The 22815-nt window shown below is 41.5% G+C and overlaps 5 protein-coding genes across 5 annotated transcripts in view; 3 read left to right on the top strand and 2 right to left on the bottom strand.

Moving 5' to 3' along the window:
* The window catches only part of Dhit (Double hit), a 44232-nt gene extending 32625 nt beyond the window's left edge, over positions 1 to 11607 (bottom strand). The window contains exon 1 of the mRNA XM_065486718.1: positions 10796 to 11607. Within this exon, the coding sequence (XP_065342790.1) occupies positions 10796 to 10843 (48 nt within the window). The 5' untranslated portion in view covers positions 10844 to 11607. The remainder of the gene's footprint in view (positions 1 to 10795) is intronic.
* Positions 11608 to 13636: 2029 nt separating this feature from the next.
* Positions 13637 to 17462, top strand: Cdc10 (cyclin-dependent kinase 10). Its single transcript, XM_065484135.1, has 8 exons — positions 13637 to 13778; positions 13934 to 14067; positions 14126 to 14198; positions 14259 to 14636; positions 16485 to 16667; positions 16725 to 16988; positions 17042 to 17145; positions 17344 to 17462. The coding sequence occupies exons 1-8, from the start codon at positions 13769 to 13771 to the stop codon at positions 17374 to 17376; spliced, it is 1179 nt and encodes a 392-aa protein (XP_065340207.1). The 5' UTR covers positions 13637 to 13768; the 3' UTR covers positions 17377 to 17462.
* On the bottom strand, positions 17438 to 18871 carry shrb (charged multivesicular body protein shrub). Its single transcript, XM_065484136.1, has 5 exons — positions 18691 to 18871; positions 18387 to 18564; positions 18216 to 18330; positions 17964 to 18096; positions 17438 to 17909 (listed from the first exon to the last, which is right to left on the bottom strand). The coding sequence occupies exons 1-5, from the start codon at positions 18869 to 18871 to the stop codon at positions 17854 to 17856; spliced, it is 663 nt and encodes a 220-aa protein (XP_065340208.1). The 3' UTR covers positions 17438 to 17853.
* A 146-nt stretch (positions 18872 to 19017) lies between these two features.
* Positions 19018 to 19760, top strand: l(2)37Cg (RNA polymerases I and III subunit AC2 l(2)37Cg). The gene is made up of 4 exons (XM_065484137.1): positions 19018 to 19161; positions 19255 to 19352; positions 19407 to 19563; positions 19621 to 19760. The coding sequence occupies exons 1-4, from the start codon at positions 19018 to 19020 to the stop codon at positions 19672 to 19674; spliced, it is 453 nt and encodes a 150-aa protein (XP_065340209.1). The 3' UTR covers positions 19675 to 19760.
* Positions 19761 to 21310: 1550 nt separating this feature from the next.
* On the top strand, positions 21311 to 22788 carry LOC135940098 (BAG family molecular chaperone regulator 2). Its single transcript, XM_065484840.1, has 3 exons — positions 21311 to 21782; positions 21853 to 21965; positions 22137 to 22788. The coding sequence occupies exons 1-3, from the start codon at positions 21476 to 21478 to the stop codon at positions 22401 to 22403; spliced, it is 687 nt and encodes a 228-aa protein (XP_065340912.1). The 5' UTR covers positions 21311 to 21475; the 3' UTR covers positions 22404 to 22788.
* The last annotated feature ends 27 nt before the right edge of the window (positions 22789 to 22815 follow it).

Here is a 22815-nt window from a genome sequence, read left to right as displayed (position 1 = left end):
TCACTTTCATTTCTTTTATGGCTCGAAACGGACCCATTTCTTTTGTCAGCTTTATTAGATATTTTTTTTCATACAGAAAAGGGGATCGATAACAGTAGGCCACAAATGTTTACGTTTAATGCAGTGCCGTAAGCTCTTTTGATTATTCTCCATCTATTAAATTTTGAGCAACGCCCTGGAAGCTTGAATAACAGTTACTTTGAATTCTACTCAAAGAGGTAAATCGCAAAAAGGTTAATAAAATATTATATTAATAGTTTAAAAACTATTAACAGGTAATTTTAAGTAAACCAAATTGTAGAGGACAGCAGTATATTTTGAGGGGCTATATGTATATATTTTGTGTAGTTTAAAGAAGAGTTCTCCAGGTCAAAAATTAAGAACATTTTGCATTGTCGACTGAATCATGTATGTAGCAAAAATTCCAGATTTCACCAAATTTATCGAAAAATTTAACGGTTTGTCAATGATTTAGTGCTTGATTGCGATCCTTCTCGTCGCGATCGATTCAATGGTGTGTGAATTTTGAGAAAAAATTGCCTAAATTGTGAAATAAATCATGGTTGTACAGTAGTGAGACAGTGCAACCTTTTGAGCACATCTTCTCAAAATTTAAACGGCAATTAACATGGGAATTTTAAGCCTCTTCCTCGTATTTCCAAAGGGCAAAAGGATTTATCACAAATATTCTGCAAAGCTTAACTTAAAACTGGTTATCTGAGATTCCGAAACAGCTGTTGTCCTTTCAATATATACTAGAACGTGCTGGAAATATAATTATCTTTATTTAAATTTTCACTCTGTTGCACCTCTGTTGTAAAATTTAGTCATATTTTCCATTTTTAATTCATTCAATCTCCAGAGCACTCTTATTTCCTGCATGGTATATGTAAAAATGTGTTCCACTGTGTTAGTTCTGAAAATACAAACAGTCCATTTGCATGAACACGCGTAAAAATCGTGAGATTAGGAGGGCAAAACGGTAGGCGCTGGAAATTTGCATTTTGCAGTCCGTTTCATGCGGCGTGCGAGTGTGCAGCGTCCGCGAGTAAAAGCTCTTAAAAATTATGGTCTGCGCGTACCGGCAGCGGAGCGAAAATAAAATATGCATTCGCTAGCGGGCTGCAGCCCATTAGTGGCAAAACGAGAAAGTGCTAGCTGGCTGCTGTTCACGGGTGGCGGAAGGGCGGGCGGGCCTCTTTGTGCCGCCCGACGTCTCTAAATGGCACTCGGCACTGTCGGCAACAGCATAATTAAACAATTAAAAACACAGTTCACAGGGCCCATGCAAACGCGGCGGCAGGGAAGCAGTGGCGGCGGAACACACGCGCATGCATCAATCTTGCATGGGCCTGGCTTGCCGCCATCCAGGGGTCGCGCAATTTGAACCCTTTCACTTTTAATTATTGTTGCACCCGGTTTTGTGCTTGATCGGCTGAGTAATTTTTGGGATTTAATGTTTCAGAAATTAATATTATCCAGCAGTGTTTTAACTCCAAATCATATTGATAAGTGAGTCAAAGCTTTCTACCTTTGCTACTTCAAAAAAAACCCACATACACATAAAAAATCATCTAATACCACTGCAAAAAAGCTTTTTAATCTGGTAATTTCTCCTGTAGCTTCATATATGGTATCAAAGACCATAAAAGACAATCCATTGACCCTAAATTTTATGCAACCCCCGCTTTGTCTAAATTTGATTGGACTAATACAAATTGTAAAGATAGGGCTGTTAACATGATATTCCTTTCTATCATTTCCTCATATGTTCTTATAAATGTTTTCATCTTGAAGTTACTGCAACTTGTAAATGTATCTATTGTGATTCTTCGCTTACTAGCATGTATCATTTACTCGACTGTATCAAATAACCTTTAACATTATCCCAAGCTGCCTGCAATGAAGTTAACTACCCAAGAGAGTTGGTCAGAATGACTTTTGTTAATGGTGAGAGTGTTATTTTTTTAATGGGGAAAGGACCGCCGGAGTCCCATCTTTCACACGTTAAAAAGATGTCGACGAGTAAGTACAGAGCCTGAGTGCTTTCTCATGCTTTATAAAACTGAATATATTGGCCAAATTTAGTCAAAAGATGGAATCAACCTCCACAATCTGCTCGAATTCTCGCATTATAAGTGCTCGCTTAGCAAACGTAACCTTCGACTTGACGAAAGTTTTTTTCTTTGGAATTCAGTGATAAGAATGAAAGCTAGTTTGTCGCAAGCTTCATAGACTGCAGAGCCGAAATAGTGACCCAACCAATCTGTTGAACACAAATATATGTGTTTAAACAAATGATAAACTTAAATGAATTCTTCAAGCAAAACAGTACAATTTCTAGTATCAAATTTATTTGTCTAAATAAAATACAAGTCATTCCAAAGTGATGTTTATCTATTTAAAATGGGGAATATGACTTTATTTGGGTATGTATTTGGAAAGACTTTGTACTCTCTCCTGTGTCATCCCTAAATTAAAAACATGTCAAAGTATATGTAAGAGAACTTTCTCTTACAGTATCATAAATAATAAATAATACTCTTGCGATTAAAATGGCACACATAATTTTGAGTCAACACACTTTTGAAAATATGCTCCGAGAAGAAACTCAGTCGACAATCGTAAGTCGTTTTATGGTTCAAAGATTGCAGTTTTCAGGCTGGTGTGGCGGTTGGGCAAGGCAAGAGTTGCTCGCACGGCGCGTCTCGCCTTCCAAATTGATGCCGGCGCGGCGTTGAAATGTTTTGCGCCATGTATTCATACTCCATTAGCATATCTAATGGGTTTGAAACAAGCGCGCGCCGAGTCGCTCTCGCGCGTCACTCCATCGCGATAGAGAGCAGGCAGATTGCGCGACGATGCCATAACGCGCGCGCTATCGCCGACGCACAGCCGAGGAAGCAGTTTGCGCTTGCAAATGTCTGTGCCGCGCGCGTTTATCGGGTCACAATTTCGCTCCCAGGAATTCCTTGCCTCTCGATAAATTTGTCCGCTGACAATAAGCGAAAATAGTGCAATGCCTTTCAAATGGAGCACTGATAAATAGACTTTGCTTTTTATGCGTCTGCTGTCTGCTTGCTAATGTTCCGCGCGTGTGCCCTTGAAGGAGGAAAACTGTATTTCATGGGTAAAAAATAGAGGTCTCAGCCCGCGAGATTCAAGCTGGCGGCTGGCGCGGTTGACAATAATTTAAACGTGAAGTTTGATCGTGCGTAACGGCCCGAAGAGCCGGAAGACTTTTTTCTCTCCTGCACTTTTTAATTTTTGACCCTTTTTCACCATCGGCTGGCGTGGCTGGCGCAGCTTGGCCAGATTCACGGCGGCTGGCGGCTGCCCACGTGACCCAAAATTTGCCGCCTGTCTGAGACCTCTAGTGTTTCCACGTAAGATTATTTGACATCGTCTGCAGTTATAATACTTTTTGTTGAGCACCAGGATGCTCAGGAAATGCCCCGATGTGCCCATAATCTTGTTCATCGGCACTCTGATGAATTCCAAAGGGTCGTGTTGAACATATTCAGAAAGCTCCTAACTTGGCCGATGTAACGGTGTGCAGAACTTGCAGATCGAACCAATGCAGAACCCGTCAGTTTCGGCTAAGTGGCTTGACAAGGAAATCTATTTATATTTAAATTCAATTTATTTCTAACGATGGCTCGAGGGCTACCCTGAGGCCAGGGTTAATTTTTTACCAGTTTTGGTGGTCTTATCTGACCTCAAGGGTGACCCAACTCAGCCTTGAGGTGATCTCGATCTCACTATTTTCCTAAACTCCAAAACGCCCATTTTTATCCTTTGACTATCAGTATCTCAAATATTTATAGGAATGCTACATTATACTTGGGACTATATTTCATCTGATACTTAGATAAAATAAAGAGGTGTTTTTGAGATAAAAAATAAATTTTCAAATTAATTGAATTCGTTTACATTTCTCCTAAAGTCATCCCTCTGTCAATATATCCTTGAATGCCGCCTCTGTTAATTTTTAGGGTCAAGTGATTCAAATTTTTTATTCTGAATTTCCGTTTTTTACGGGAGCATCGAATGAGAACAAAACACTCTCTTAAAATAATTTCAAACTTTCATTAAAAAAAATCAATTTTATCACGGCTCAAAATCTACATTTATTTAGTCTAGTAATATGCTTATACAACTTCAAAATTCAAACAATCAGCCTAGAGAGGAAACTTATAGCATTGGAATATTACTGGAAACCTCGGAACTTCAATTTAAGATCACGCTCAGTTAAAATCCCATCTCATACGTCAATCATGAAACCGTAATAGCTGGAAATTTATTCACAGGGGAAACTAAAATCTATTATATGTTTTCTTTTCAATTTATTTATCGAAAACTGCTATTATCGTAGTGAGAGATTCATGTACTGAAAATTTGTTTAATATTGATGATCTTTAAAAAAAGAGTGAGCACTAAATTAAAATCAAGCGTTTGCTCTCTAATCTGCAGGTAGGCCATTTTGAATTCTTCTTCATTCATTGTAAAAACCTAGAGGGCATTTTTAAACATTGGTCTAGTTCTCATCTCCATTGGCCTTTTGCCAGGGCAGGGTTAATTTCCACGTTGAGTACAAAAATTGTGCGTGTTAATGAACAGCGATTATCTCGAAGGTAATAGCAAATAGATAGGCGCGTCGTTGGTCGGGCCCGGCCTGTCTGCTGCATATTTTTACGCCGCGCCAGCAGAGCAGCCAGCACACAGAGCCACTCTGGCTCTCTTTGCTCTGCTCTCCCGTCGGCCGCCCGCCCGCCCGCTCGCCTGCCACCTCTCAAAGGCCAATCGATCGAGTGGAATTTGCGAATATTATGCCATTTTATGGCGGCTTTGCTTTTAGGGCCGCTCAATTGCGACTCGTGCGGTCTTTTTTAAAATGCGGCTTCCAATCCTTTGGAGGCGGGCGGGCGGGCGCCAACTACCGACTTCTCAGTCCGCGTCCGCCTCGTCAAGTGGGGCTGCCTCGATCTCACCTGCCTTTGCCTGGCCTGCTGGCCTGGCCTGGCTCGGCCTGCCAGGCGACCGAACAATCGACAGAATCAATGACGAACTGTTGATTGTCGTGCACGCCTCCGACACAATTTGTTCCTCGCGCGAATGTTAATTTTCTGGATCGTTTACTGCTGTCGCCCGCGCTAATTGGCCTTGTTTCTTGTTCTGTTCAAGCACGCAAAATCAGCGTGGGGCATTTAAGTTAAATAAAATTTAAATTAAATTTTTTGAGCCATATACAATATGCACAAATGTTTGGAAGAGAGTGCAAAATATTCTTAAATTGGGAGCAAAACAAAGAAGATATCATAATTTTCAAATTTTAGGTCTTAAATTGAGCAGAAACGTTTTTTTTCAAAATCGAATAAAGTTTGTTTGCATTTGTTTTTGACTAAAAATCCGGTGATGGGATTTTCCCTTTGAAAACATTTATACGATCGACATTTTTTTGGTTGAAATTATGATGACCTCGTGCCATTGGCATCTATCAAAAAACAAGTCTGTTATCGATTAATAAGTTCATCCATTGTTAATTCAGCTATAACTTGATTTTAAAATATATTTTTAAAAAATTACGTGTTAGAAGAGGTGAAATCTTCAGGATTGTTTAATTAAAGTTGTCACATAGTCATGTAAACAATTAACAATTAAAAATATTTTAAAGATTAAATTTCAAATTAATTGCGTCTAAATATAAAATAAATATAATTTTAAATCGCACAGGTTATCAATTATTTGCAGCTAACTGTAAGCCGAATTTTTGATACTTCATTTCCTAATGTATAGCAAACTCTAATATTATTACACAGAACATTTTGGCATCTTGCTTAATGGATTCACTGAGTTTTCCTCGTATTTCCGCATGGCCGGAAATGAAATTGAAATCAATAAATTGTTCGTTTCTCAGGGAATTTTTCCTTTATGAATTCTTGTAGTAGAAAAAGCAGAATTTAATTCTTTAAAATTAGCTTTCCAATAAATTTTGAGCTTGTGAATTTTTGTGAGTGAAGGTTAAATCACAGAGAGTGGTGGGGTTGACAACCTCCTTTTAGATTTTGCTCGGCCATGAGTAAAACTGGACATTTTCAGAATTCTCGGGGGCTAATACAGTGGTAAGTTTTGTTTTGAAGGTAAAGAACTGCTGATTCGAGGCCTACGGGGCCGAAACAGCTGCTGTACAGTACGAGAACGTGTTATTTAATATCACCACTTCTTTCTTTTTCTGTGTTATAAATAAATTTTCATGCCACGGCATTACAATAAACCTCAAAACTTTGAAAACTCCCCTGCAGATATAAATTAATAGAAGCTTAAAATGAAGCCATCATCATTTCATCTCTACAGCCCAACAGGTTTCGACGCGTGACGAGTTTTACGTTGCACCTGCGAGAGAGGGTAGATATATGTATGTGCCATCCCCATTTCCAACTCTTTCGGCGCGCTTGCTTGCTTGCTTGCGTGCAGCCGTGTGGGGTGTTGCAAGGCAGCCAGCGAGAGAGTGTGTGTGTGAGAGAGAGAGAGAGAGAGAGAGAGAGAGAGAAAGAGAGAGAGAGAGAGAGAGAAGCGCTGCTCGGCGTTTCAAACAAGCGAGCGACCCACTCATCAAGCGAGAAGGCGAACGAACAAGCGGGAGCAGGCGAGTGAGCGAGTCTGCAGGCTAGGCCCGAGCCGCAGTAATGATTGCCGCAATGTATATGGGCGTTTATCAACACAAAACGCCTACAATACACTTTTAGAGAGGCTGCCGCTGCTGCTGCCGCCGCTGCCGCCGCCGCCGCCGAAGAAAGAGGCTGATAAAAAAGGCCAGAGAAAAGAGCGCGCGCGAGAGATATATTGTTGAGCCTTGGGCGAGCGTGCGGCGTGCACCTTGGTGGCAAAATACTTATCGATTTCTTCACACAGGGCTACAAATCGTGATGCCTGGCTAGTTTGACGACTGCCGAGCAACAAGCACCCGAGCTGCTCTACTCGTGCGTGTGTGTATGTGCTTGCTTGCTCATGCCGAAACATACACAAGCAATAAGCAGCCACCTATAGCATGCTTTTTGACTGATTTTAGACTCGTGATATGCAAAGTTTCCTTTTTTAGTTCCACGTTTGATTTAATCAAGGCGACGGCTTTTATTTTATCGCTCTCTTTTGCTATTTTAGAATTTGTTTTAATGAGTCAACTCTCATATAACATTTTCAACGTCACATAAACTCCATTGTTTGCGTGCAGTAGTAATCCAAGCGATGTTTGGGGTTCAAGTACGGTCTGATTTGCGCCTTCATTTGACACTCTACTCTGTAGCATTGCAATGACGAGCCATTTGGAGTTGGGAGAATTGCAAAAGCTTCCCTTCTCGCTACTTGCTGCTTTGCACCTTTCCAGCATGCGTAAATTAATTTCATGGGACAAACGTTTCAAATAAAGACCCCAGTGCGGGGGCAGGAACACGAGCTGGTCCTTTTCTGAACTGGGCCTGTGAGCCCATTGGATGTTATTGGTTTTCGCTGTCAGGAAAGAGATAAAAGCATAAAATAATCACGTCAATGTGCTTTTAAGCTAAGAAATTTTTAAATAATCGTTTTTAAGATTCGTCTTTGATTAGTACAAACGAATCTCGTCTGGTCGCGATTTTTAACCCACATTCCAACGTCTCGCCAAAAGTTTGATGAATGGGCGGCGCACTGATGGCACCGGTCCAAACTGGATGTCGCATACTTTTCAACGTTTAACAATGTCGGCGTCATTACTGTCGAAAAGTGATGACTAACTCGACGCTCTTCAGGGGGTTTAGGAGAATAAAAGTCGACAACTTTATGATAATTTATCATTTGACATCCCGCCCGCCAATGAATAGCTCGTCTCCTACCGAATCCTGACTAGGCAATACGCCTTGCTGTCATGCTTCGCAGGTTGCATAGCATAGACCCGATTTTCCTGGCACGAGCGCTGCGTCGTCGCGTAAAAATCAATGAAATTGTCTCTGACGCAAACAAATTTTATCATAACGACACGTAAAGCGGCCTGATTTCAATCGCTAAACGCACTCGTGTCGAATAGAAGAAAATTGCTCTGCCACTGACCGTAAAAGAGGCATTTAACTTTCACTCGTTTGATCCTGTGCTAATAAGAAAATAAGTGTTTCTGTGCGTGTTTCAGAGACGAGAATAGACGCAGGAATTATTGACTAAACGACCGTGTGACGTGATCATTTCATGCTGATGCCTCATCAACTCGGATCTGGCACACAGAAGAGTGGAATTCCAAAACCGCTTTTTATAATTAGCTGATCAAAAGAAAGAAGAGCGTAAAAGGCGCCCGCAAGCGGGCTGAGCTGAGGGCCAGCCAAAAGCTATAAGCTGTGGTTTGCACAACGAGCAATTTGAAAATAATTTGGTGTGAGCAGAAAGAACAAGGAGAACAAAGTTGGAACTAGTGCTTGGAGGTCTTCATAGTTCCGTTGTAGCGTCAAAATATGTACATCTGAAATGTATTAAAAATGTTGGCACAGTTTAAATTTTAACCTAATGTGCTCTACTTTGCCTGTTTCAAATTTTTAAAGTTTTCAAGTTTTGATGGCATAGCTCTCAAAAAGCATGATTTATCGCATTGCGCTATAACAAACACTATTATCTGCCTCCTTTGGACATTGGCAGGTTGGATTGATATTCGCGAGTCAGAGTTGAAGCGTGACACGCACCGCCGATTAGGCAAGTCACAGCAAGGCCGGCGCAATATAAATAAATATGTCCCGCCTTGAGTAGCACGTGTGCACTCATGCATTATTGGTCTGTACGAGTGGGCCTGCAGCCAAATGTGGGTTATGTTTGTTTGTCTGATACCACCCTTCCACTGTCATAATAAAATCAAGGTCCTCTCCGGGTTGTTTCTGCTGGCTGCCTCTGCCTGCTTGTGCGAGCGCCTGTTTGTGAGTGCCGCATTTAAATTTATTGTTTCTAGGGCCGCAGCACAATTTTTTTATTAACTCTCTTTCCCTCTCGCCAAGGCTTATTTTCTGCTTTTCTCCGCGGAGAGATATTGGGACTTTGAGGCTGCTAAGATTGCTTTGTTTTTCTGCTCATCTTTTTGGCTCTTTTGACCACTGCCGAAAGGAATTGGTTTAGAATAATTCCCAGTGGGGGACAACATTTTTCACATTTCACATTAATCACACGAACAGTAAATTATTGGTGTTTACGAGCCTTTTTTCATGAATCAGTAGTCATGACTGTAAAAAATATGGAGCCTCTTTGGACAATGTGAATTTATTTATTTATTTGTGAGGGGCAGCAGGTAGCACATAGATGTTTTACTTTGAAAGTCCTGCAGCTAATTAAAATTTCCTAAACGTATAAAAAAATTATGTTTATATCATGCTAAATGATCAATATTTTAATTTTGATTTAGTCGGAAGACTTAAGACTGTAAAACAATCATTCCCTTCTATACTCCATCAGATGGAGATTTAGTGCGTCAAGTTTCAATTTTGTTCTTGTGTTAAGTGAATAAAAATGATTTTTTTTAAATTGTTGCTGACTGTCATGGAAATATCATTCAAATTAACTACGTAGCCATTGCCACTGGCTCGTAAATATTTTTTATTAACTACATTAATTAGAAACGCCGTGTACCACTTACAAATAGGCCAAATTTGATTTATATTGCTGTGTTTTGCAGCTCCCTACATAAACAAGCCAAATAAAGATTTAATGTGATTGCAAGTGTTTCATGTTTGCAACTTCAATGTAAAATAAACACTCCCATGGTTCGATACCTGAATCACTGGCACACGCTTCTCCGAATGGCTTTGCGCCAATGCACATTGAAATAACAAATCTTCCAGAGTGGCATTTGCATTAGGGAAATAAAAATTGGCTGGCGCAGCAGACGAGGCGAGGCAGGCTGGGAAGTAGTGCGCGGCATTTGCATAGCACGCGATAAAAGAAAAATTCAAAATGCTGCGGGCAAGTGCATCGGCACTTTTGCAGTTCATTAGCAGAAGAGCGCGCGGTCACATTACGTTTCATGCTCGCGGCACTAGCCTTTTATTTCCACAAGTCGCGGGTGCGCACGTCTTTTGCCCTGGCACACGACGGCTCTTGGCTAATAAAATTGCACGGTGCAAATATTTGCATGCACAAAAGCTGAGTTCGTGGAGGGGTTATTGTTTCGACACATGCACCGAGCAGCGAGAGAGAGAGAGAGAGAGAGAGAGAGAGAGAGAGAGAGAGAGAGAGAGAGAGAGAGAGAGGCAGAGAGAAGCAAGGCGCTCGACCGACCGACACAAGAATCAAATGAAAAGACATGTAGCAGCAGGAGCAGCAGCAACAGAAGTATTATATCTCTTGACCTAATTTAAAATAAAAACCAAACAAAGAACATCGCGGCGGCTGTTGAGAAGTCGAGATAAAAGAATGGATGTGTGCAAGCAGCTTCCAAGGTATTCGCTTCGGGCTTGCTTTAAAACAGCATCAAAAGAATCAACAGCCAGCCATTAGCGGAGAGTTTGGGCGGTTTAACCAGGGTTGCGCGGCACAATGACACGGAAGAGATCGGTTCGGAATATTTTTAGCCCGAGTGCTGCTGGATCTCGGATGCGCGGCGGGCGAGGCCCGAAAACTGGCTGCATACTGCTAATCGGACGCAACACACACTGCTTGTTCTTCAATTGTTTTTCAGGGCTGGGGTCCATTGAGAGAATTCACATGAATGGCAAGCCGGGCGCCGCGCCGCCCGCCCGCCCGCCTCCTACTTCCGGTTCGGCGAAAAATATGGACATAGTTAAAAAGTACCCACCTTTGGAGGACTTTCTAGCTGAGATTCGCTGAACAGTAAAGGTGCCATTTTGTCCGAGTGTACAGCTCATGGTTGAGATTAATGGTCCACTGATTTCATCAATAGTACTCTCCGGTCCGGAAATCAGTCCGTCGGAGCTGGCGCGGCTGCTGGCGACGAGGCTCACACGTCCGCGCGAGGAAAAAGCACAGAAATCACTGGTCACCAGGGGTTTTCGGTTCGGCGGCGGTGCAATTTCGACTGTTCGGCCAATCGCGAGAGCAACCAACGCAGCGGGGGTGCCTGTTTTCCTGGGGGGCGGAAGAGAGAGAGAGAGACACTCACACACACACACAGATAGAGAGAGAGAGAGAGTTAGCGAGCGGCGGGCGATTCACACCATCACGGGCCGATTCGTCAGCAGCACAACAGGCCAGGCCGGGGCACCGAGCGAGCAGCCGATTTTTCCTACAAATTCACACCGACTTTATAATCCATCGGGGTTGCAACGGGTGACCGCGCAGCAGATCCATCTCTCCGAGCTTGTGCCGCTCAGGCCCAGAATTTGCAAATCGATGATTCCTCTTCTCTCACACAACAACATACTCCCTTTACACAATAGCGATGGTTCGCCGCTGGCGCAAAGAATCGCAGTCCAGGCCGTCTACAACTAAGCGAACGACACAAATGGCGCGCTAACTCAGTCCAAACTCGTGCCGTTTATCACATTTTGCCAGTGCAAACGGGCTGCTTTCCAACTTTCCATAGGTGGATCCTTATATTCCGCTGCGAAATCAACCATCACTGGCTAGAATGAGAACAAGCAGAGGAGAAAACCATAATGCGCGCGCGCAAACCTTTTTAAGAGAAAATCTACTGCTGTTGCTGCCGCTGCTGCTGCCGCCGCCGCCGTTGCCGCCGCCGCTGGTAAACTTTCCTCGCAGCACCCCATTTACCCTAAGATATTATTTTTACGAACACGATTTTTCCACTGCTGATAACCACGCCGGAATTTATGTCTATGCAGCGTGCGTGCGTGCGAGCTAGCGCGACGCCGAGCTCGAAATTCAATTTCAGCCGGCGAATAAAACCGACCTAAATTTTTGATACGAAATGGCGGATTTTATTTCAGGGAGTAATTCCATCTGGAGTCGCGTCGTTAATTGAACCGTAACGACAACGACGCGGAAAAGGAGTGCGAATTTATCAGCCGAGCGCGCGTGACAAAGTAATTATAAAAGTGCACCGCCAGCGCGTTCGAGTGCGGGTCAAGTGCAGCCCGCGCAAAATGGTACGTCCTAAATCAGTCAGCCGCTCGCTGGTCGAGAGGGTGGCACGGCATTTCTTTTTATTATCATTATTGCCGGGCTGGAGAGCGAGCGTGGAACACATTCACTCACTCACTCACTCGCACGAGCAAGAGGGGGCGCAACAGTAATTGATAAGGGCCGGACTAGAAACACTAAAATCCATGTTTAGGACTGCATCTCTGGGAGGAGGCGCGGGGGACGCGCAGCAGCGGCGGCTGCGTGGGTGAAGTAACCACCACCACCACCACCCCGTGCACTGCACGAGCACCAGCCACAGCAGCAGGAAGGAAAGGATACCAATATGGCTGCTATGCGCAAAAAGGGCTATCAAGAAATCGATAGGGGGTGCTCCGTGTATGTGTGTGAACTGCTCCGCTGTTCCCAGCAGATTTCCCTCCCTCCCTCCCTGCCTCCCGTCCGTCCCGCGACCCTCGCAGCCGCCTCCACCACCTCCTCCTTCAATATTCCGCCACCCACGTCCCTGTGTGCACAACACAACGCAGTGGCGGCTGAATTATTACGCCCATCATTTCACACGGCCCGCTTAAATTATTTCTCCTTCAAATAAATTTCTGCCTGCCGCTTTTTCGCAATCGCCCACCTCCTCCGACCGACCGGCCGGCTGGCCGGCCGCCCCCTGCCCCTCGGGGGTCCCCTGCGGGTGCATGTGCCGGCCAGCCCTTTCACGCTGCTGAATGAGAGTCTCCATTTTGGCCCGTGTACTCTCGGGGGGTGCCCCTCACTTTCGCCGCCCCGCCGCTGTCTGCACCGCCGCAGCCAATGGGACAATTATCAAAAATTGGTCCCCTTTGTCGCAGCCTGCACCCAAATAAACTGTTTACTTTTATGAGAATGAAATGACTTTTCATTCGCGCCGCGGCACCCGTTGAATGAAAGCGAGTACGCCCGGTTTACTCGCCGCCTGAATGAAAGAAAATATAAATAAATATCAGCCACGAGAGTCAGACTTCCGATAGCACTCTTTTGCAGGTGATTTATGCAACACTCGAATCGCAAGAAACTTGTCTGCTCGGCTGGCACAAACAAATTATTTTGCAAGGATGAACCGCCCCTGTGTTTCTGCCGGCTCATCCTGCTTTCTTTTTGTTCGGAGAGAATAGAGCAAAAACTGGAGCACCGTCTGCTTCTTTCACATAATGTGTTCCAGAAGAATCAATTTCCATTCTGGCCTTCCGTCGCAATCTGCAGCACAGACAATGACGGGCCTCGTTGCGCCTGCAGTCTCGTCTGATGCAACTGGTGCATTTCATGTGACGGACGTGTTGCATACTTTAGACTCCTGCAGGCGCTATATCGCGCCGCGCCGTCTACCTCTCTTTTTGATTATTAATGTCGGGCTGACTGACCATTCAGTCTTTTGTCCACCACAGACCGTACCACTGTGAAAGGAGGAAGGCAATTTTTACTAGACAAAAAAATGATATGTGGTGCTAGGCTAATTTTCATCATTACCAAGGAATAAAAAAGGGATAAAGGAGGCGCTCATGGGTCTGATTATTTTGTTCAGGTGGCAGCCCTGCAAAACAGTGGCGCTGGATGCTCTCCCATAACAAAGTGCCGACGAGGGATGAGCCTGACGTAGGACGTAAACAATCAAGTGGAATCGGCTTAATCGACGGAATATTGAATTTAAAAGAAAACTAACTGACACATATCCGCAACCATGTCAAGAGGTATAGGAAAATCAATAATTTATTCACGATTTATTGTATCTTTCATTAAAATTAAGAAGCACAGAAAATTTCCTAAAAAAATAATTCTTTATGTAATCATTTTGATTCTCAAACATAAATAATTGTAAAATCAATATGGTTTGCTTTAATTTCAGCCCCTGGCAAGCGAGGGGCGGAGAATGGGAGCAATGGACACATCCGCCCAGACCCAAGTGCGCCAGTTTCAAGGAAAGGGATTTTAACTTCTCTCTTGACCTCTGCGCCAATGCCAATACCCGCTAAAGATGTGGTATGCAATCTAAAATGTTTGATATTAAATCACGTCTCTCATTGAATATTTATTTTAGCTAGGAAAATGCCGCTTTGTCTCAGAGTTTGAGAAACTCAATCGAATTGGAGAAGGCACTTATGGTGTCGTCTGTAAGTTTGCGTTGAGAACGATTTCGCTCAGATGTATTTAATTATTTTATCAACTTGCAGACCGAGCCCGAGACACAACAAATGGTAAAATCGTGGCATTAAAGAAAGTGCGAATGGAAAATGAGAAGCATGGAATACCGATCAGTGGTCTGCGGGAAATTTCTGTTCTGATGCAGTGCAAGCATGAAAACATTGTCGATTTGAAAGAAGTGGTCGTTGGGCGGAGTCTAGAAAGCATCTTCCTATCCATGGAATACTGCGAACAAGACTTGGCTAATTTACTCGACAATATGCCAAAAGCATTCACAGAGTCGCAAGTCAAGTGCATCATGCTGCAAGTTCTACGAGGACTCCAGTTTTTACATGGAAACTTCATCATTCACAGAGATCTCAAGGTTTCTAACCTCTTAATGACTGACAAGGGCATTGTCAAGATCGGTGAGTAGAATTTTTCAATAACATCAAGAAAATTTGATAAACAAAAAATGAAGCCCGTAATCTCCTGGCCCTGTCAGACCTGAAATATTCCACGGAATTAGTTTTTTTCTCAAGGAAAAACTCTTAGGATTTGACGTTAAAGTTTTTGGAAAAAATTATATTAAAACGTGTAGCATCCAATAAGTTAAGGTGTAGACCAAGGGGGAAGCGGAATTTGCGAGTTATGGAGCTCCGGAGATTATTAATGCTTAATGGATTTAATTTAACATGGGAAATAATTAAAAATCAAATTTGAAGCCATATTTTATTTGATCGTGTTTATATATTTATAATAGGAAGACCATTTAATAAAATGAATCAATTGATAGGTTATCTTTTATTCTGCGGAAGAGTCCCTAATTTTTAGACACCTGTCGGGAAATTGATCAATGGCTCAAAAACGTTTTAAAAATTTCTGAGCTGACTACCACGTTATGTAGCTCCATATTTTCAGTAAGAAAATAATCTAAATAAATTCTTAATAATACTTTATTTCTACATTTTTTTATTTTTAGAAATTGAAATTTAAAGAAGAAAGAATTGGTCCAGCACTTATGAAAAAAGCAAATTTGATCAGCTTTCAGAACATGTTATGTTTTTTTGCTCTACGATTTACCGATAAAGCCTAGCAAAGCTTTGAACCAACCCTTGTGGGAAACTTTTGATTTTTTTCGAAACATTAAAAATTATCCATTAGACTGTATAAATTAAAATTCAGGAAAATTGAACAAAATCTGTCGTTTTTTTACAATCTAAAAAAAACGCTAATATCGGTGAATCATGAAAGGCAACGCGAATTCAATGGTTTCGCTATCCGCCAAAAACTAAAAAAAGCGTTGAAACCTAAAACCTAAGAAGAGTTTCCTTGTCAGTATTGACGTTAACACCAAATCTGTTTCACAAGATATATAGTATTATTGCTTGTGAAATGTGAAACATATATGGGGTCAAAGCTACTTCAGAAAAGTGAGCCAGCTCTTCCACTTGAAGTACAAATATTTTATATATTTTACCTAAAATTGTACATATTGATCAAAGACTTTCACTTTTTTTTTTTTTAAAGTGGGATGATACAGGGCAACAGTTGCAAATTATTTGAATTTTTGGAGGCCATAAGCAATTGATCAATAAACAATTTGTTCAACAATTTGCAATAAAGGACCTTCCTACAGTAAAAAATTCAAATTTTGCCGATTCTCCAAAATTTACAATGCTTGAACATATTTTCTTGGCATTAAGGGACGAGTTTATGCATTGGCAACAAGCATTTTCCAGGCTTTTGCAGTATCATTCCTCTTTAAATTTCCATGATAATATGGATTTTAAGAAAATTTTCCGTTGTTGACTATAGCAAGTAGTTCATTGAGTTTATTTTCTGTTAAATTTAGCAACAGTTTATCTCTACATTGTGCAAAAATTAAATCAGGACCAAAATATTGTAAAATTTCAGAATTTGCCCTATTTTTCGAAAAATTAAATGATTTTACACTTGATTTCAATCTCTCTCGTGGCGATCTATCCAATGGGGTGCTAATTTTGAGGAATAATTTCCTAAATTGTGAAATAAATCGTGATTTTACAGTAGGTAGTCAACCTGGGAAATCTTACGCTTTTCCTAATTTTTAGATAGTATTTTAGGTAAAGGTAACAAGGATAAATTGGTCACAAATTTTCTGTTAAGCTTTATTTTAATCAGTTAAAAGACGCGTGCAGTGTTCCATCGGACAAATTTGCGTCTGTATTTTAATTTAAATTTATCTCATCAACTTCATTCTGGTAAAAACACTAAAATTTTCGTTCCCATTCCAGCTGACTTTGGCCTAGCCAGGTTTTATGGATTGCCCGGAAGGCCGATGACCCCGACCGTGGTTACCCTGTGGTACAGAGCGCCGGAGCTCCTTCTCCAGGCGCCGCTACAAACGCCCGCGCTTGATATGTGGGCTGCCGGTTGCATTCTTGGTGAACTCCTCAGCAACAAGCCCCTCTTGCCAGGTTGAAAATCGCAAATCAGTGGCTGATTTTATTGATTTGCATTCAAACGAATACCAGGCAAGACGGAGATACAGCAGTTGGACCTAATTGTGGATTTGCTGGGCACGCCAAACGACAACATATGGCCCGAATATTCCTCCCTTCCGGCAGTGCAGAGTTTCACCCTGAAACACCAGCCGTTCAACAACCTGAAGCAGAAGTTTTCAGATCTTTCCGCACCCGGCCTGCGACTGCTGAATTTCCTCTTCATGTTCGACCCAAAGAAGAGAGCAACGGCAGAGGAATGTTTGCAGAGCTCCTACTTCAAAGCTGCACCATTACGTAAGAGACAATTGCACCACTTGACGCATTGAAACTTAACTCTTTTACTTCAGCGTGCTCGCCCTCGATGATGCCTACGTTCCCCCAGCATCGGAATATGAGAACTCAACCAACTCAGGAAAGCAGTAGCCAACAGGCTTCAAATTTATCAGATTTGGTGAGAGGATATTACCGATAAAAATTTAAATTTCTAAACGAAATCAGAAGCAGCTTCCCTGGTGTATAAGTGAGATTTTTATTTTTCCATATTTCTACTGAAACTATTAGAAAGGTTCTTTAGAAATAAGGAAAAAATAAAGTAATACACCGAAGGCTTATATACCAACAATTAAAATTTTAACGTGATTTGTTTTAGTTGGGGAGCCTCGCCAAGAAAAAGAGAATGTGAAGCGCAATAATAACTTGTAAACACTTAAATTGATGCAATTTTTTGTAATAAACTAGTGTAGTAGTGATATAAGTGTGCTTAGAAAATTTTGTTTTATTGAAAAGCTTTAATTATTTTAACATAATAAGCGCAAATGGCATTTAGTTTCTATTTTTACAGAGGTTTGATTAAGCGTGCACACGTCTTGTTGATGCACCAACATAAATCCACCAAGTACAGTTAATTAAATCAAAGCTGGTACATAATCTATCACAAAATGGGAACTTCCTTCGATTATATTTTTCCCTGGCTGAAATATTAAAGAAGGTTCACCGTTCCAAGCAAATAATTTTCGCAGACAAATACTTGTAGTTTAATTGTATTTACAAGGTAGCTTTGTTTTCAATTTAAAATATTATGCAACGAGATAAATTATGCATCCATTGTTATTTTTTTGGTGATAAGGCGAATGATGCCTAACATAGGTCTTCGAGTAATTTACGCTGCCCACGATTCCAACTCCTTTAAGTCATCATCGTCCTCAACTTTGGCTCCTGAAACATACAAATCACTTAGAATTTCTTGATTTAGTATTAAGCTAGTCATACTTGGCTTCGCTTTTGGTGCCGCGACCGGCTCTGCCATAGGCACGTTCGGGAGTTCTGGGGCTGGTCCAGTATTAAGCAGCGCCTCATCCAGCTCTTCTTGTTCCAGTGCTTCAAGCTCTCTTTCTAATTCCTCCTGCAAAATAAGTTGTTTTTATTGAACTGCATTGGGTAAATAAGTATGATGTTCAAAACAAGCAGACGGTGTTTGTTCCTGATAAACTTTACATTGAAATAAAAAATACTGTATCGAACCTCATCTACATCTTGTCCAAAGGCGACTGGATTGGAGATGGCATCAGAAATTTCTCTAGCGACGTCTTGTTGTTCGGCAATGTCATCCATCATGTCGTGAACTTGATCAACGTCCCTGGAGAAATAATTAAATGATTAGAAATTATTGCTGCACCCTCAAGATTTTCGTACATGTGTTGGTGCGCGTGTTTGAGCGCCTCAGCAGCACTTTTCATTGTCTGCAGAACTGCAGTGTTTGTGTTGGCGCCTTCCAAAGCCTCCCTCTGCATTTCGATCGTTGACAAGGTGCCATCGATTTGCTGCAGTTGTTTCTCATAGCGCTTCTTCCTTTTCAATGCTTGGATAGCAGCTGCACAGGAGGAAAATTTGATTACAATCGAGTGACCAGGCAGTATGAGTCATCTTTAATTGTCTTGTGAATTGCGGATCTCCCAAAATCTTACCTGAATTGAAAAAAACTTATACATATTCTTACCTCTTTTATTTTTGGTTCCGTTCTTCTTGGCAATATCGACTTCTTGGACAATCTTCTTTTCGAGGAAATCTTGTTTTTTCATCAACATCTCCTCAGTCTCCCGCAGCTTCTGAATTGCTTCTCCGGTGGTCGGGGTCTTGTCGCCCTTTTTCCCACCGAAGATTTTCCCCAAAAAACTCATCTTCTTCCGTTACAATCAACGCAAGCGGCAAGAAATGTTGCTCACGAATATGTCGGTGTACTAGTAATCAATCGCACGGGAACAATATTTTCATAGCTCGATGAATCAGACGGTCGTAATCGACTAATCAGTTTGCGTAGCTCAAAATGTCAGGCTCAGCTGGCACGCTTTCCCTTTCCCTTCCCTTTGTTTATCGATCGTCACATGTTTCGAAGGCGGTAGTTTTAAAGATGGCTACCACACGTGCAGTACCCGCTGACTCGACCCCGGCAGAACCCTTAATTGTGACGGTAATTCGCAAATTTAATCAGTTATTCCTGTCAGATATGAAATATGAAAGGGTTATGCCTCTAACTTGCGATTTCGATTGCTTTGACTTCCAGCTCACAGGAGATGAAGACAATGAGACTGACAGGACTTTCGTGTTTACAAACGAGGGCCACACTCTGGGCAATGCCCTCAGGAGCATAATTGCTCGATAGTAAGCTATTTTTAATCGAAATTTAAACTGGTTTAACGGAGCTTGCATATTTAGCCCTGATGTTTTGTTCTGCGGCTACACGGTACCTCACCCCGCAGAGGCAAAAATGAATTTGAGGATTCAGGCTTTCCAGACGCCCGCGTTGGACATCCTGAAGAGGGCTTTGACGGACCTCTCTCAAGTTTGTGACCACGTGAAAAAAACATTCACGGTATGACACTGCGGTAAATGACGTGGATTTCTTAACTAATTCGCCTATTTAATTCAGGAACGAGTCACAGAATTCAAACAATCCAATGGTGAGGCAATGGAGATGGGATAGCTATTCATTTTTTACAACTTTATTAATTTTTTATCAATTTAAAGCAACTTTCCATGTAAATAATAAAAATTATATGTCACTACAAAGCTAAGCTTTTTTCTCACTTCTTTCCGTACCTAAATGTTAACTTCTGTTTAGAGTGTATTTCAAGAACAAGACCGAAAAAAAATACCGGAATTCCGGTATTGTTCTTGTTTTGCCGGATTTTTTTCTAAATTCAATACCAGAACAATACCAAACAATACTGGAAAAGGCAATACAAGAATATTGTTTTTTCCTCAATTCTTTATGATGGTAGAAAAATTTTCATAGAAAAATTCTCCTAATTTTTAAAAATCCCTATTTTTGGTCGTGCAAATTTTTTATTTTCAATAAAAATTGCAGAAACATCCGCAAAAAAGTTTTTGCAATGCAGTTGTTTTTGTCCGAAAAAATGCGTGTTTTTGCGAACCCTGCACTGGTTGTACCAAGAGACCGAAAATTTTATCTCTCATCGCAATATTCCAAAATTTCTGATTATTTTGGCACGAAATATGTATATGACTCTTTCGGGGTAAAATTCGGAAAAATGCGGACAAAACCACAACTAGGTGTTTTCCAGCTGTTAATTTTTGCGTAAAAAACCAGTGTTGCTGTCGCATTTTTGCGTATTGCAAAATTGGCGAACCCCGATTGCTTTCTTTCCTCCTCGAGTTGACAAAGTAAGAATCTTTAGGCTTTTAATGCTGCACTTTGCCATTGCTGCCGATAAAACTGTCCCTCGTCCCGCTGAAGATTGTCCCTGTCCCGTCCCATACCTGTCTTGAAATAAAAAATTCTACCCGCGTCCCTCAGGGACGGGACGGGAATCCTGTAATCTCTGTCCCTGGTCCCCTCTCTAGTTTCAATTTTAAAATATATTTAATCAAGCAAAATGACAATTTTATTAAAATGCCAAAATAAGATTTGATAATATAAAACTTAAAAAATCCCAAAAACAAGAATTTTTTCCAAAAACAACAATACCGAAACAAGATTTTTTTGTCAGAAAAGCAATACCAAAACAAGAAGGATTGAAATACAATACAAGACAAGAACATTTTAAATATTCCTTTTAGAAACAATACCGGAACAATACCAGTTTCGTCAAGAAAAGTTCCAGACAATACAAAAATTTGGTCTTGAAATACACTCTACTTCTGTTTTAAACATTATTTAAACATTGTAGCTAACAAAATTAAAGAATTTTTTCCATTAATTTTTGTACATATTTGCCAGTTTATTGAGTGGCGAGTTCAAATTTTTCTCGATTTGCCCGTTTTGCAAAATTAAATATATTATACTCCAAATATTTTCAATTAATTTTAATTCACTTAATTTTGATTGTAGAAAAATTTAATTCTCTTTAATACAGCAATTTACTGCTTCTGCCACGCTAATAACACCGCAGATCCAGAAAACTCGAGTAAAATCTATCCGCTGAATCAAAATCGATGAATGAAGAACGAATCATGTGCGAGCGGCGCATGTCAAGCCCGCGAATTTTAAATGGTACGCTCAGTATGGGCGCTTTTGTAGTTCGCGGGCATTTATTTTCCTTACTCGCGATCCTTCTACAACGTTCTATGCAGTATGCAATTGTGTTCGGCTCTCTGTTGATTGACCCGACTCTGTCTGCTAATCCTTTGGGCGATAGTGAGTCACTTGTGCCGAAGTTCAGAATCTTAAGAATTGCACCATTGACTGCCATTGTTCAGTGCCAATAGCCAATTCTTCTAGCCCCGTTTGTCTTCTTCAAAGGTCACAGACTGACTTAATACAGATGGCCGAGAAAAAAATGGAAACGAGCACCTTCCATTGTGAGGAGTTCAAGACAACGTTTCCCTTTGCCAGCGCCGTCGAGATCGTTGAAATGGTCAGCGAGTTGGAAGTTCAGGAGGATGGCGGCAATGAGGCCAGCAATAAGTCGAAAGAACCTCGCGGCCTGTTGCTGAAGATGCTCGACAACTTGGACAGCGATGTCGAGCGCTTGAGAAAAAACGCCATGGACCTGGAGGACAAAAGGGAGACCCTGCTCGGCAGCCTGGATCTCATACGCCAGTCGCATGCCCTGGAGACCATCAGTGATGGTAATTAATGAGAAATTTAAGGCGATGTGTTGCATGGCTTCGGGTATTTACATGTGAGTTTTATTTACAGCTGAAAAGAAGGAAATCGAGGAGTACATCGAAACAATTACTTCTCGGTGCCGCACTGTACAGATTAAAGTCGACACTGTGAGGGATCAGCAACAAGAAGAATCTCTGCACTCTGTAAGTGTCAATAATTTTTATAAATTATGAGCATTCATAAATGATAGAAAATAAGCTATATCATAAATATTACACTATTATTATTGAATACTTTTAAATTGTTTTCAAATTGTCATTCGGGAAATGAAAACACCGATTAGTTTTGTCAATCGTCTTTATTTTTACCTCCAGGTCAACTCACTGATTGACTCCATGGTCCTCAATCTGAGGTTGGATCCCATGGGCACACGGGGTCGCTGCCTGGCCTATCTCAGGTCTTTTTGCCGCTGCGAAGATGACAATGAAATTCTGGTCTCCATCGCTTCTAAACTTCAGCCCATGCACGTGGACAAGGGCTTCGAGAGTGCGCTGCTGGGCTGCACGCTTGATGACCAAAAGCTTGTGAAGCGGCGCCTGCGGGGCCTGCTCTCATACATCATCAGCCCTCAGAATGAGTAGCGTGCTCCCTAAGACTGGAAATTTGATTTCAACCTGAACATTATTTATTGAGCTTAAATGCAGAACTGGCAGTGAGCTGATTGTTCAGGTCAAGGACTGAAGGCTGCTGTTGTTAAGTTTAAACCTAAAAATGCCTTTCTTTGCTGCTTCTTATCGTGTCAACACTCATTCTACTGTTGAAATCCGCTAAGCCGGACGTTCAATTTTACATCACTAAAGCTGTATCGAGATGCAAAATGCACGCTTTGAACTGAGAAAAGTACTGACTATAACTATTGTCATTCGAATTAAAATTTTATGGTAGGCATTGCATTGAACAGTGAAACATAATTCATTCCTTGTTCGTTTTGATTGTGAAAATTACCAAAACTGGTTTAAATTAAAACGCAAATTATTGTAACTGTCTATCAAT

This window comes from Cloeon dipterum, chromosome 3 (assembly GCF_949628265.1).
Source record: "Cloeon dipterum chromosome 3, ieCloDipt1.1, whole genome shotgun sequence".
NCBI lineage: Eukaryota > Metazoa > Arthropoda > Insecta > Ephemeroptera > Baetidae > Cloeon > Cloeon dipterum.
Note: the sequence above shows the minus strand (reverse complement) of the source record. Positions and strands in the feature narration are given on the sequence as shown.